Source organism: Porites lutea, chromosome 10, assembly GCF_958299795.1.
Source record: "Porites lutea chromosome 10, jaPorLute2.1, whole genome shotgun sequence".
Taxonomy (NCBI): Eukaryota; Metazoa; Cnidaria; class Anthozoa; order Scleractinia; family Poritidae; genus Porites; species Porites lutea.
Window position 1 is genome coordinate 26485482 of NC_133210.1, and position 15125 is coordinate 26500606.

The 15125-nt window shown below is 38.1% G+C and overlaps 2 protein-coding genes across 2 annotated transcripts; one reads left to right on the forward strand and one right to left on the reverse strand.

The window, feature by feature from the left end:
• Window positions 1-500: 500 nt before the first annotated feature.
• Window positions 501-10779, reverse strand: LOC140949773 (uncharacterized). The gene is made up of 9 exons (XM_073398911.1): window positions 10674-10779; window positions 9912-9948; window positions 8346-9262; window positions 7701-7966; window positions 6918-7068; window positions 5842-5938; window positions 5384-5693; window positions 3300-3608; window positions 501-1958 (listed from the first exon to the last, which is right to left on the reverse strand). The coding sequence occupies exons 3-9, from the start codon at window positions 9242-9244 to the stop codon at window positions 1636-1638; spliced, it is 2355 nt and encodes a 784-aa protein (XP_073255012.1). The 5' UTR covers window positions 9245-9262; window positions 9912-9948; window positions 10674-10779; the 3' UTR covers window positions 501-1635.
• Window positions 10780-11134: 355 nt separating this feature from the next.
• Window positions 11135-14648, forward strand: LOC140949774 (F-box only protein 3-like). The gene is made up of 3 exons (XM_073398912.1): window positions 11135-11528; window positions 12304-12866; window positions 13706-14648. The coding sequence occupies exons 1-3, from the start codon at window positions 11147-11149 to the stop codon at window positions 14039-14041; spliced, it is 1281 nt and encodes a 426-aa protein (XP_073255013.1). The 5' UTR covers window positions 11135-11146; the 3' UTR covers window positions 14042-14648.
• The last annotated feature ends 477 nt before the right edge of the window (window positions 14649-15125 follow it).

The window sequence follows — 15125 nt, forward strand, 5'->3', positions numbered from 1 at the left end:
TACAGGGAAATCTCAAACCTCGTCCTTGATGTATTGACCTCGCTATGGCTCGCTCAATACATCAAGTCCCCAGTCTGAGATTTCCCCGTAATGACCTCACTCTCGGTTGATGAGTAGTATATATTTTAGCTGAGACAATGCATAGAGAAAGGACCCTCCCTCCAGTTTGCAAGTTGCTTTTTCCTTGCACTTTTCTAAGTCCATGACAGTTCACAACAATTCACAAAAGACCTTTTTTGTACGTTTTATTTCCCCAATTCAGACCACGTGATGTTCGCAAGGGAATTTGCTTTTCGCCTTTTCATCAGTTATGCACGCATGTGCACGTGCATATGAAGACATTGAATGAAACAGCTCTCTAATGAAACATCACGTGGTCTACGATGAGAAAACAAAACCTGCAAGCTAAAAAGGTCTATTCGTCCCTCCTTTCACACAAGGGTACTGCTCATGGCTTACTTTTAACGAGGTGGAGAAGGTGAGGAAAAGGAAGTCGGTGCAACTGTTAAATAGAGACATTTATTTTGACAACCCTTAGCCCTTAAAAATTTACGAACGTTTCTTCGGGTAATATTTATAATGCAGTGTCATTACAAAGAAGAGTATGATAAAATCAGTAAATCCCGTACGATGCAAAACGAAAACAAAAGAGGGTTTCCACGGAAATTAGCCTGCTAGTAGAGGCGACTTTTTCAGGATACGTACTTTCTGCACGCCGGGACATATCTCGAAAAGGCAGCCTCAGCTGGCGGGCCGGGTTACGTGGAAAGTTAAGTGTCCAATGATTTCATAAAAGGTATAAAGTTACTACGTTTTCCTGCATTTTGGGGTCAAAGAATTCCAGTTTCATGCAGTTTAAACTGACTCGTCATTGACACTGCCATTTCCTAACTAAACAGAATGTACTTTATAAAAAGGTTAACGTTAGATAACATCGAGTGAAGCCAGATTGGACACCTTATGAATTTTACACAACGCATTATTTCCATAATGGAACGAGACTGGAATGTAGAATGAGGCTAGAATAGGTGAAGAAACCAAAACTACAGAGTGCCAGTTATGGAGAGAACACAGTAGAGAGTTAAGCACTGATCTGCAGTCATTAGGGTTAAGCACTGAACTGAAAACGGTTAGCTTTCAAATATTGTAATGGGGTACGGCATATATAAGAACATGTATATTTTAAAAATTATTGGATTTGGCAGCTAGTCCTCGATGGTGTAGTGGATACGGATGTAGGCTATAAAGCAAGTGACCCGGGTTCAAAGCATTACAGTGGATTTATTTTATTTCATTTTATATTACACAGTAAAGAAACAATCTGACTTCAGCCGATGTTACCTAATGCTAACCTTATAAAAATGCGAAAATGTAAAAGACTCCTGGGATCGTTACTGGGGAATCAACGGTCAGCTATTGGCCAATTTTTTCACTGTCTCAAGTAACAGTCCCAGAAGTCCTTGCAAAAGTTAACTCGGTCCAGTCTCCTCGCTTATAAAGTGGCAAATTGGTGATTATGAAGTTACCCCGGAAACGGTGTCATAATCCCCGCCCTCAAACAATCCCATGGTGCAATTCGACACAACTCCGACCCAGTCTCCAGGGCAAACACAATATGGCCACCACTATCCCACCCTAAGGTCTTTTTCTTGGAACAAAATAACTATTTGTCAGGGTGCCCATGTATCCACCCCAACTCTGCTGGGAAAAAGGCAAGAATCTGCTACAGCGTTGAGAGGACGACAGATTATTACACTTGCACTTCAGAGTGAAACGATACACCGACAAACTGCCAAAGTGTATTTTATACACATCAAAGTCGTCCTGACTGATGAAAATCTTGTTCTTGTCTGGTTTTCGCTTGTTCTTTAGGCATTCATTCACTGCTGCATCTCCAGCATCAAATATTCCAGCTTTGTAATTTCTCCAAGTAGAAGCGTCACTGTTAGATTCTTCTTCTAAAAATATAATAGAAAAACTGTTGAAGGCCAGGAAAATTTCAAGGTTATATCGCGAGGAGCCACGCGCGATCAACACGCAAAAGTAGCCCCTCACGTTCTATAATAATAATAATAATAATAATAACTGTTTATTCACAAATCCAAATCGAAAAAGTGAAAAGGAGATAAAAGAGGTTATCCCTTTCTAGTTTATCTCCTGATAATAAAATACATTAAGAAATAAATTATTTACAACTGTTTAAAATAGTAACTATATATGCATATAAAACATCACACAGTAAAAGAACTTAGTGTTCACTAGAAAAATCTATAAGATAACGTCTCAGTCTGTTCTTGAAAATATTCAAATTCTCCGCCTCAGCAACTTCCTTTGGGAGATTGTTCCACTTATCTATTATGCGTATAAAAAAAGAATGTTTAAAACTATTTAAAGTTGCTGATGTAAGCTTAAGTTTAAAACGATGGTTGGCTCTTAAGGGCCGAAAATTGTGTGCAAATGTAAAAAATGCCGAGTGATCAAGTCCATTAAGTCTATTTATTGTCTTATAACACTCGATAAGCGACGAAAATAATCTTCTTCTAATAAGCGTCTACCCTTTAGACCATAATATCACACAAGCGCCCCTCTCGAATAAGCACTCCCTCCCCTCCTCCCCAATTTCTTTAAGAGTAAGGATACAAGGAAAGTCTTGTTCTATTGCCACTTAATTGATGAGATAATCAAAATTTGATAGACTTGGATACCGATACATCTTGTATAAAAGGACTACGGTCTTCTTGATTACCAACCACTGTTTTAACAAACGAAACATTAAAAATTGACTAAACATTTACGTGGATAATGTTGTAGTTTTTGTTATCCTATAAAAAGATATAGCCAAAATAACGCTACAGTTCGTTGAAAGGAAAACTTAATAAGTGCCCCCCACCCCCCACCCCACCCCCTCGATTAAGTGCCCTACTTCAAATTAACGACCTTCCATTTAGGAAAAATTTAAATAAGCGCCCAGGCGTTTATTCGAGGACATATGGTAAGTCATATTTAGGAAGCTTAAGGTGGCTTGAGTGGATTTTTTGGGGTTGATACCTCCCAACTTTGAACATTAACTACGTCGGCATGAGTAAAGATATGGAAAAAAGGTTACAACAACTGTATTATATAAAGATGAAAATTTCGTATGATCTGGGTTTTATTGCAATCAGAGTCGCCATGGCAACGTAATGACGCCATTATGTTTTTCATTTATCTTTGTGTTTCTCTGTCCCAGGAGTTTTTTGAAGAAATCGCTTAAGGGAGTATGTACCTGCTATAATTGCCTCCATTATGGCAAAGTTTACCTGTTATGTTATGACGTTTTCTGAAGTCCTCAATACAAGCCTTATCCTCAGGCAGAATAATCCTCACTTTTGCTGGATACTGCCAATAAGTAGTGAAAACAACATCAATTGAATCAGCAGGTCCTGTGTTATTTTCCTCCCCAAGTGACGTCACTATACTTCCGGTGGCCATCAATCTTTGATACCCACCGTGATCTGGTACGCCGATATGCCTTTTCGCCCGCGCTTGTGAGCTGGTGTTTTCTTGTTTATTTTCCTTTTCTTGTAGATCTTTCTCTGTGGACTCGTGCTCCAAACTGAAATAGTCCTCTGCGAAAACAAACAAATGCTGATAAACAAACACCACAACTGCGATGACAGAAAAAAAAACTGATTGGCCACTGTAAAGAGATTAGCCTGCGGGCAAGGTCCTGGGAAGTGGGTGTCGGGGAGGGGAAAGAACGAGAGCTTCTCGTTCTCTCCCCATTTTCGTCCCCGCCTTCCTCCACACGCAAAAGAAAGTTATCATAAGTATGTACATAGCCTGCAAGCAAGGTCTCAATTTGAGGAAGTCGCGACACGTCGCGCGAGCCGCTCGCTCGAGTTTTCTCTCGCAGTTTGCTTCGCTTCGTAAATGGAGGGCTTGCTGTCAAGCAAAACACAGTTTGAAAGACGAGACTGGACTGAACGAAATTCGAAACGTTTTGGCAAAGAAAAACGTGCGAATTTTTCGACTGAAAACCATACCTGCTTAAGCAGCCACGACAATGACCTAACATCAAAAAAGGAGGTTTTATGAGCAAGACAAAAGCTCTACACGTGCATCACGCTTTTCAGTTCATTTCTTTGATGTCCACTGCACGACTACGACATGAAACCTCCTAATGCCGTGTTTCATGGAGGACATGAACATATACGACGATTTTTCCATTCTCTTTTTAAACCTGGATAAAGTCTTTACGAATTTCACCCCCAGAAAAATCGCCTGCAGTTGACAACTTGAGTGGCTCTAAATAGACGCAATAAAGTTATGAAAGGACGCAAATTTACCCTTTCAGTCCCAATGGTGTCCAACATCAATATTCTCCTAACACTATCCATACATTGTTAAGAGATTAGGTTATGAGAATTAATAAAATGATCACCAAAGAGAAAATACCTTGATCTTTTACCAAATTCTCTTAACTCATTCTTCAAGGAAAAGTATGAAGACCAGTTTGGAGAATTTGTATGTGGATATTGGGACTTACAGGGTTAATTTCTGTTCTAGTCAACGTGGTCGATGCTTAAGCTCCCTATATTCGAGACCAACGAAAAAAGATTGAAGCGACTTCGAGGAGGAGAGAGTATTGAGTTTTCAGACTCCAGCGTCACACTGGCGAGCTAAAACTTACAGTACTCTTAGTTTGGACACCTTTTACAACAAGGTCCATTTATACTTTGATTTAGCTTTTAATGGAAGCCTTTGTAATGTGCTATTATTTTAGTGAAACAATAAAAACGTTAATTTTCAGACGCCTAGGTAGCGTTATTTGCCTTCAGCTAGACCCAGAAATATATCTAAAGAAGTTTAAGGCCTTGCCTAATAGGGACCTTACGATCGAACAACAGCGACGTCCATGAAAACGTCGCTGAAAAATAGGCTCCGCATCTTTTCAAACCGTTTCGCGATTATCTCAAGTCACCCAGTTACTTAAAAGAAGAGAACTTATGCTGGAGCTGAAGAGAGGGGCCACGCCCGAGTTCAGACAGAGAGGGTAGAATTTATCGCCTCGCCGTTTCCGTCCTTCAAAAAACTTAAATTTGGTCATTTCACGTAGTAGTCATGCTGGAACGTCAAAGAAATGTACAAAAAAGCGTGATGCACGTACAGAGTTGTTGTTTTGCGAACTAAACCAAGAGCCATAATCCCATTATGGCTCTTGACTAAACCTATTGCTTTTTGACGCCGCTACTTCTCAGGCCCTCGCGGTCAATGCATTTCGGTGATCTATCCGAGACCAACGGAGAACTCGCTCCGATCATGTGACCCGAAAAGCATTGCCTGCGCGGAATAATGAGGCCTAGGGACTACGCAACTTAAAGGCCTACAAAGATGATCTCACCTGAATAGTATATATCATTGCCAGGAAAGCCCATGTTCTTATTCATCACACGAAGCTTACTGAAGCTCTTAGCATTGTACCTCAGCTTACAAGTGTCAGCACGACTCTGCTCATGTACATTAGTGCCTTCAACAAATTTGAATGTTCCCCCTTCTCCTTCATGGCCAATGCAGTCAGACACCCAGTAAATGAAAAGGTCATTACCCACTCCCTGCATGCTGACAGTTAGCGGTGATGTGTTGGCCATTGATGAAGATTTGACAAAAGGTACGACCAAAGGCTTGCCTGATTTCCCATCCAGCACTGTCACCTGTCAATCAATTATTAACCCTCTAAGTCCCAATGGTGAATACCAGCAAAAAATGTAATGATGCAATGGCTGGTAATAATGGCTTCAAAATAATGGAAAACAAGAAAGTTACGATAATGGTTTTTTTAACTGATGCCAGCCAACTTACATTGGAATAGAAATACACTGGGAACCCTGGGCCTGTATTGTACCTAACAAGGAAGTCAGGAATATCATCTTTGTTGTAGAAGCCAGCAGCTGGAATTCTAAAATTAAATACGATAAAAAATACAAATCAATAATGCAAAGAAAAATAAAACTAACATGGACCACAGCCACAGATAGCTGACAGGTTTCACTAATAAGCACAACGACTCCACAATTAAATGACTCAAACACTGCCACCCCGAATTCGAAGTAAGACCAATGGAGGGCTTTTAAATCCTGTAATAAGCATCAAAGTAGCACAAAACTGAGTATTAATTTACCAAAAGACCAATAATTTGCAATAATTTTGTAACAGCAGAGACATGGAGTTGAGCTTAGGTCAGGGCGGGGTCTGAAACCAGGGGTATGTCACCTCTTTTTTACCTGCTAGTATTGGGGAGGTAAAGGAATTAAATTAACTGCAAAAACTGTGGACGAAGATCCTACTGGTTATAAACGTTGGATCTCTAGAAAAGAGATCTAATCAGCTAAAATATTAAGAACCAAAAAATGAGAAGTTACCATTGGACTTCTCGTTTATTGGGGAGATACTTATTTGAGGAAATGGCAGAGGTGCTTTTCTTTGAAGAAGCCTCATTTGATGAGATGTAACAATTCTAGGGGTGGTTGCCCACTGAGCAGTCAAAAGATGATGACAACAACAATGACGACAACAATGATGATGATGATAGTAATAAGTAAGAAAGGATTAACAATGTATGATACTTCGGAAACAAAATCATGTGCAGCAAAGTTTCAACTTTGAAGAAAACTTGTTCTTGAACTTGAACAATAAGCCTACAGCAGTGGAAACTTGATGTAACAAAGGACCAAGGAGAAGGGAAAATAAGTGAACTATCACAAGGCTTTGTTATATCATAGTCCTTTTCTGCATACTTTACTGTAACTAGGGCAAAGAATATCCCGTAGATATACCATGTTATATAGGTGTTTGTTATATGAAGGAACCCATGTAATAATTACATCAGAACAAAAATGACAGAGATCTGGTCAAAATGACCAAAAGCATAAACTTACGAGTAACTTTCACTTGATGGAAAAACAAAATCCCATAGTCTTTCATGGGTTTCACCATCAAAAGCAACAACAGTTGTGTTATACATTGCCATGACAATGTCAACAGTTCCATCTTTGTTTAAATCCACAAGAACAGGTGGATTCATCACCCCTACAATGACAAAATGAAAAGAAAACGATTAAAAATTACTGCAAAACTCATATAGCCAAGGCTGTGTTCTAAAAAATTTAGAGGGCCACAAACTCTGAACCTAAGAAATCCAGTACTTAAGACTTGTGCAAAAGCTGAGATGGAGACCTAATTTATCATTTCAAGCCATATGTGAGTTGAGTTTGTTGTTGGTTCTCTTCTTTGCTCCGAGAGGTTTTTCTCTGGGTACTCCAGTTTTCCCCTCTCCAACATTTCCAAATTCCAATTCAACCAGGAATCAGGTAGACGAAGAATCACTTTGTGGGTGTGCTACCTCTAAATCATTATAATTAAGTTGCTTACTTACTATATGTTATTGTGATTATGACTTGCCTTTGTTACATACTTAAATTTACTAGCTAAAATTAATAAGTATAATAGGGAAGGCAGTCTCAAGAAGCCATGAAGGCTTTTAGGTGAGACTTAATCTGTCCATTGGAATAACAGAGAAAGTGTCAACATGGCACTTTCTCATCCCCTCCCCCCCCCCCCCCCAACCTCCCCTCCACTATCAACTGATTACCTGCAAGCAACCTTGAATAATAAGAGGCATAAATACTACTGACAATAACATAAATCGTAAGGTACTGTACCTTTAAAATCATCTTTGTAAATAAGCTTAGCTCTCTCTATCAGGCCATTAAACAGATCAAGAAGAGAAACAACCCATAATCCACCTGGGTGAGTTTCTCCTCCAGTCCCAAACAGAACAAGTTCAATGCCGTCTTTCTTGGTGTATATAACTGGTGAGAAGTAGGTCTCTCTTTCATCTGGGGTCTTTGCCCATGTCAGCACTTCACCAGTCTTTCCAGAGAAAATCAAAATACGTCCTACCAGGCGCTGAGGACTGCCGGGATCACTGGATAAAGGACAAGGGCATTAGAAGCTTGTTATTAGGAGCTTGTTAGATGGCAGGGCTGTCATTAAGAGGCGGGGGCCAGAGATTTCCCCTGGCTACTATTAATGTGGCCCCCGGCTACTTTGCAATCCATAGGAAAAGAGAAGAAACATAGCACTAAAAGAAATCCCTAGCTGTTTTATTTCCTGCATACTTGATTTTAGTAAAGAAACACAATCTCAGACTGCCTCAATTTTGCTTGAATTGTACTACAACATTATTTTGGGAAGACAGTTCTTTCAATTCCTTCATTTTAATTATTATGAAATCTTGTAGGACACTATCCCACAGTTCAAAAGCCAAAGAGAATATTTTTTTACTACACAAGTAAAATACTCACGCCTTAGGATCTCCACCATGTGTAACCAAAACTTCCATTGCACCATCGCTGTTCAAGTCTCTGATAAACTGCCCCGTATACAAATTCATGTTAGTGTCTCGAGATTCTTGTGGTCCAAAGCCCCAAATCATGTTACCAGTCTTTCCACTGACAACTTCAAACACTCCTCCTCTTCCAGAGACCAAACAATCTCGGATACCATCAGTGTCTAAATCCCCATTGCAGTTCACGCCATATATTTCATGCATTGTATAGTGCCTCCAAATCTCTTGACCAGTTTTACCATCAAGGGCCAGAAGCCCTCCATAGCAAGGGTATGTCCCATTGAAGTATAAGTCACAAGAGATTTTGGGTGCATTGTAGCCATCTACACCAGTTGAGAAACCGACCATAAGGTCATCGATACCATCTTGATTTACGTCATTAGGACGCACGGCTGTTTCTGTCATTAGTTTTGGAAATGAGGAATGCCACACCTTTGTAGCAGAAACTTCGTCACAGGAAGCAAAGTTGTTCTCGTCATCTAAAATACTTTGTTTATTTAAACTGAGTTTTTTGTCAAAATGAGGCTGTAAATGTGAAGCATTTTTCTTGGAGCCCAGTGAATCAATTGCACGTAGTATAAGAAGAACAAGTCCTGCTGAACATATTGTAAAAAACGCAAGCCAGAGGAAGCAGATTAAGCCAGCTCTAGCTGTACACCAAGGTTTTGAATGGGCTCTTCTTATTTTAGTGGTCCTCTTAGGCACCATTAATGGTTTCTGGACATTTCTTGTTGGACTGTGCAGCCCATAGCTATCATCAATTTCATCATCAAGATCATCTGAATCATCATCTTCATCACTCGCAAGATGAGAGAACTTGTTTGTTACTGGCTTGTATATGTTGCTCAGGGCCATACTGGTCTACAGGTCAATCTAAGTAAATGGTAGCAAGACAGACAGATACTAAATCAATAATCTCACAATTCTGCATTTAAGAACAAGCCAATCAGGCCCAAAGGATTTTTAAGTAACTGCTTTTAAATGAAATACCACTGAAGAGTCACATACAACTTAATCTCAAAGCTTAAAAATTGATTTTGCCTAAATATGCGAGAAACATAATTAATTTTTTTATCACTTCGCACAGTAGAAAAAAGAATCTGATTTGAAACAATAATATTATACCACTATTCAAGGAGTCACATACCACTATAATCTAAAGGCTTCAAAATAAACCTTGCCTTACCTGATGCCATGCAATCAAGATATGTGTTAAAAATGATGAATAGCAAAATATTTCAAAGACAGCAAGGGTTTTAGAAGATAAAACTAATGTTCAATGGTGTGGGAGGGTGGAAATTATTCTGGAGCCATGACTCTCCCAAAAACTTCAACATTCATTGGCCTTTGAAAATGTACCGGCTAATATTATTTTTTAAGGCAAGGGACATTGTTTGGTTCATTCACCTATTGTCTCATTAACTAGTTAAACAACTCGTTCTCTTACATTCACAACAAGCCAAATTATAAATTTAGTAATTCAAAAAGTGTGCACAAGCGTATTGGGCCCTGCATTCCATACCTGAAAATTTGCACGTCTGGAGGTAGATAGCTTCTTCCTGATTCAACCAAGCAATAATAAAAATGGTAATCAAATTTTTAGAATTATACACACTTCTATTTTGTCGTTTAGTTCATAGAAAGTGATAAATAATGTTAACAAGATTATGAAAAGAGTATAGTAACTTATGCATCATTTCATCATAATTTTGAAGTTATGTACTAGGTTTTAATTTTTAAATAATTCCTTGACGTTCTTTTTATCTGAAATTGACACGTCACATTATAAAAATCAACCTAAGTTGAAAATTTTTCACAAATCACTGTCGGTTAATTAAGTCATGTACTACTTCCTGTTGGCCTAAAAGTTTAATTTTAGACATTGAGATATTCAGATTATAAAAAGAGTATAGTAACTTATGCATCATTTCATCATAGTTTTGAAGTTATGTACTAAGTTTTAATTTTTAAATAATTCCTTGACGTTCTTTTTATCTGAAATTGACACGTCACATTAGAAAAATCAACCTAAGTTGAAAATTTTTCACAAATCACTGTCGATTAATTAAGTCATGTACTACTTCCTGTTGGCCTAAAAGTTTAATTTTAGACATTGAGATATTCATCATTAAAGGTTACATTGAGCTGCGGTAATAATAAATTTAGCCTTAAATAGAAATAATTTAAAATTGAATGAGACCCTACGTGAGTTGTTGATTCTGTAATACCTCCTTAATTATTTACTACAATGACTACAACTGCCGAAAAAGTCGTCGGAAAATACCTGTTATAAACGCGATTTCACGTTAGTCAGCTTTGATCAGCAGTTATTTGGCGGTAGTTCGATACATCCTATGGTAAATACAACGGTGAAAATTCACTGAGTGTTAATATATGAAAAGGAAGCAAATACATACGAGAGTATTTGGTTACACAGCTGTGTCCAAGGCTTACTTACTCGGGTAGGGTAGGTTAGAGGTGACGAGGCCGGGCGAACGTCTCTTGTTTGAATGTCTGTTCTTTTACCGCTTTTACCGCGACTCACCTAAATTTACCTTGAAAACTTTTCAAAGAAATGGAGCAATAGATCAATTTGAAATAGTTCCTGGTATAAATTTAGGTCATCAAATAAAAGTGTACGGTACCCAGGCCAGGATACAGGGTAGTTCTTTTTCCATATTCCTTCCCAAGCCACCCCTAGATGGTAAACCGTAATTCGTGTGATTGGAGACTGGGACCAAAACGTAACATTCCAAAATGGCGGCGAAATGTGACCTGTCTTCTTTGCCTGTCATTCCTTTGGCGAATATCTTCTCTTTTTTGGACAAAAAAGACTTGGCACGGTGCAGTCAGGTTTGCCCTCGGTTCAATCAAGTCGCATCTGGCCTCCCTGCTTGGAAACGATGGTGTAAAGAAGTTTGGTTGCTTGAAGAATGCCCTCAAGGCAGAACTTGGAAGCAGTTGTTCTCAGAATGGAAGACGAACTGGGGTCGATACGAGTCGTGTTTCGCCTCCATTAAACGGGCGTGGAACATTATTGAAGAGTTTACCAAGCTTCACTGCCCGGAAATTTTTACCTCATTGAATCATGGGCTCACGGAGGAAGAAATTGATGCAACAGAATTAGGAAGGCTTAATGGTATTAGTTGAATTTTCTATTAACTGAAATTGTCGTTGTTGAGTTTCCAATTTTTTTATGTACTTTTTTTTGTCAAAGAAATCACTTCTTGGTAGTACCTGTCATAACTTAATTCAATTCAATTCAATTTTATTTTTCACACTTTATAAAATATTCACATTATATAAAGTAAGGTAGGAATACACTAATAAAGGAGAAGAAGAAGGGAAAAAAAGAAAATTAATGGCTTGGGTAGAAGTGTACGGTGGTCAGAGGAGCTTAGCTTTCGAGCTAACCACCGCTGTATTATGATTGGAAATACATAATAAATGTGCGCTTGGTGCGATGGCAACTATGGATGATTATGCCAGCAGTCAGGTTATGTGAGACAGTCATATTACAATATTATTGTTACCTTTGAGAGTTAACTAGAGTTCACTTATATTCTATTTTGAACTTATGGTAGCTAAGTGTTTTTATCTTAGTAGGAATCTCTTCCCAAGTTTTGGTTATGGCAAACTTAAATGTGTGTTTGCCGTAATTTGACCTTACACGTGGTACATGAAAGTTAAGATTTGAGGCATATCTGGTATTGTGTGAGTGAATATCAGCAAGCCAGGTCAGGGTAATTTTCATCAAAGAACTACTCACGGTGGGAAATTTTTCCATTGTTGAATAATTTTTTCTATTAACTCGAATTGTCACTGTTGATTTTCCTTTAAAAAAAAGTTTGAAGAAATCGCTCCTTGGTAATAGTACCTCATAACAAGCCACCCCAAATTATTTTATTCTGTAGGCTGTAAGCTTCCAACCGACCTAAGATGCTCACTTCGTATCCACAATGGACAGCGCCTTGTCAGTCCAGGTCTGATTGGTTCCATGGCGATATCAAACCACTATCAAAGTGAATCTCTTCTGGAGCTCAATGTGGCATCAAGCGGTCTTCAGCGAAGAGATGGCCTACGTAACTGTATTCCAGTTTCTTTTTGTGTGAATACTGGAAATGGACAATTCATGGCTCTTACAAATGAAGAAGGGCATAACCCTGGAGAAATCTTTTGGCCAAGCCCTGACCGCACTGTTGACAATTTTGATATTGCTCCTATGCGGATGCACCATTTTCTTGGTGGGAGCAATTTTGCGGAATGGCTCGTTACCTATGCAGACCAGTTGTTAAGGAACTGTTACCCCATTATTAAAAATGAAATCTTTAAGTTTCTGTTTTCCGCCACAACTACCACACAGGGAATCACCGTCACCACAACCACTGCATTTCTCCCAGAACTAAGCAGTGTGAAACCTCCACTGTTCTTCTTTACCTATCGCATCTCAATATCAATGGGGACTGAGTGCTCAGTGGTGAGTGTCAAGGACAGTGGCATCTGTTGTTACTGTGCATATGTGAATGCTTTATACAGCACATTTAAGTCTGCGAACATTCGCCACTACATGTAAAGGTTTTTTGGCAGTTTATGAATATTATTAGTGCAAACATGATATTCCTTTCTCGGGTTAAGATGAACTCAACAAATTGGCCTGCTCTCAATGTATGGGTCTTCATAGCTCATTTGGTAGAGGACTGCGGGGTAACGCAGAGACCATGAGTTCGAATCCCATTGAATTCCAGAAATTTTCTTGGAGTTAATTTGCAATTGCTTAAATTGCAATTACCACTGCGATGATCACATCTTCATTTAAACATGATATTACAAAGAACCTTTACAGTATGCATATGGAGGTCTTGTTTTCTAGAAGAAAACAGAATGCCATTCATTATGCTGGGGTTTTGTTATTTGCGCTTTGTTGCATTGAGGTGTCACTGCATATGAGATTTAAGTAGATTTAACAATATTGCCTAGAAATTTCTAAAGCCCAGGAAAGGCTAAACATTTGTGGATATTTATCACCACAAGATTTTGGTAATAAAATGTGAAAAAGAACATGTGCTTGGTTATAAAGCAATGGAAAATGTGTAGTATTGAATGGTTATAACATGGTGTGAACAATAGCGGAAATTAGTACAACAGAGACAATGGTCTATATTATTCTTGATTTTTGCCTGCATAACATTTTTAGCTGGTCAAAGTAGCCTGTCAACTGCAAACAGTCATCTGGAGTGGTTTGCCCCTTAAGTATTTTTTAAAAAAGATTAGAGTGTAGTATTGACCATATGCTACTTTGGTTTCTCTACCTTTCAGATGGACAAATGTCAACTGACAACTCGACACTGGTACATTACTGATGCTAATGGCGTCAAAGAAGAGGTCCATGGTGATGGAGTTGTTGGTGAATTTCCTGTAATGTACCCTGGGGCCCTACATGAGTACATAAGTTGTACCACATTTTCTACCCCAACAGGGCTCATGGAGGGGCATTATGTGTTTAAATATTTGAATAAAAAGGGCACATTTAATGTCAAGATTCCACCTTTGAATTTCAAGAGCCTTCCTTTTGTAGTTGAAGAGAAGAGGATTTCAAACTTGTCTGAGAGTAGATGTGAAGGAAACAGCACCAGTTCAGGCTCGGATGACTAAAAGAGCATAAATTTATGTCCCTATGGAAGTGGACATTTGATGTTATAATAATTTATTATTTATTATTATTTATTATTCCTTTAAAATATTTTGCCATTTCTGATTGGCTCAAACTCTCCGGCTTATTCTTCATAACCAACCGGTGTTGACCAAACCTCTGTTTAAATCCTGAAACTGTGCAGAGAAATAGGCCAAAGTTTTGAAGAAAGTTTATGTGGAGGTAAGCTTGTTAAAAACTTGGAAATATTTTAATGAATAATAAAACAATAATAATTATTATTGCATTTGGCTTCCGTATGATATGAACAATTGTGCAGATCAAGGAGAATTTTATCCTTGGTGGATAACATCCTTCTCGATCTGCATAATTCTTAGCATCAAACTTGGCCTCATCCAGTAATATATTGCTTATACCACTACATGAGAAATTTCTGCAATTTGATTGGCTTAGAGCAGTGGTATTACAGCTAAATTTGAAATACCTACATGTGAAAATTACAAAACCTTTGCAGGTAGTAGTATAAACAAATAATAGCATGATTTGTACGTGATATTTGACATAAATACCACTCGTGATATTTCAAAATTGTCTCAAATTTCACTCACCTAACGGCTCATGAAATAACGTATAACAATTTTAAAATATCAGTCGTGGTATTTATGCCAAATATCACCACTAATCATGCTATTACTTATACTAATTGTTCGACAGCATTCTCATTGTATAAAATGTATATAGTTATTTGCCATGAATATCCCAGTTGTATACTGATTTTAATTTAATGTCAATTTAATGTCATTAACCTCTTTATTATGTGTGATTACTTGCTGTAATTTATTCTGCGTGGCAAAATAATAATAAAACACGTGTACTATCTTAGTCATTTTATAAAAATTAATAAGTTGATTGCTATTCAGGTTAATTTCATGTGTGTATACAGTTGTTACTGAATATTTGTAGTTTTTCTTTTGTTTTCATTAAAAAGGGAACTTTACTATGTGATGTACATTTTATCATTGTAACTTTTGCAATGCAGTATTTTAATGTTATTAGTTTTCAACCACTTTCAATTTTGCATGCATA

Bases quoted from the DNA above. Each gene is read 5' to 3' on its own strand.
- LOC140949773 (XM_073398911.1), bottom strand. From the start codon at position 9,244: ATGGCCCTGAGCAACATATACAAGCCAGTAACAAACAAGTTCTCTCAT. The intron at 7,967-8,345 runs GTGAGTATTTTA...TCCTTTATCCAG, and splicing joins CATGGTGGAGATCCTAAGGC to TGATCCCGGCAGTCCTCAGC. The intron at 1,959-3,299 runs GTAAACTTTGCC...TTATATTTTTAG, and splicing joins AAAACGTCATAACATAACAG to AAGAAGAATCTAACAGTGAC.
- LOC140949774 (XM_073398912.1), top strand. From the start codon at position 11,147: ATGGCGGCGAAATGTGACCTGTCTTCTTTGCCTGTCATTCCTTTGGCG. The intron at 11,529-12,303 runs GTATTAGTTGAA...TTTATTCTGTAG, and splicing joins AGAATTAGGAAGGCTTAATG to GCTGTAAGCTTCCAACCGAC. The intron at 12,867-13,705 runs GTGAGTGTCAAG...TCTACCTTTCAG, and splicing joins TGGGGACTGAGTGCTCAGTG to ATGGACAAATGTCAACTGAC.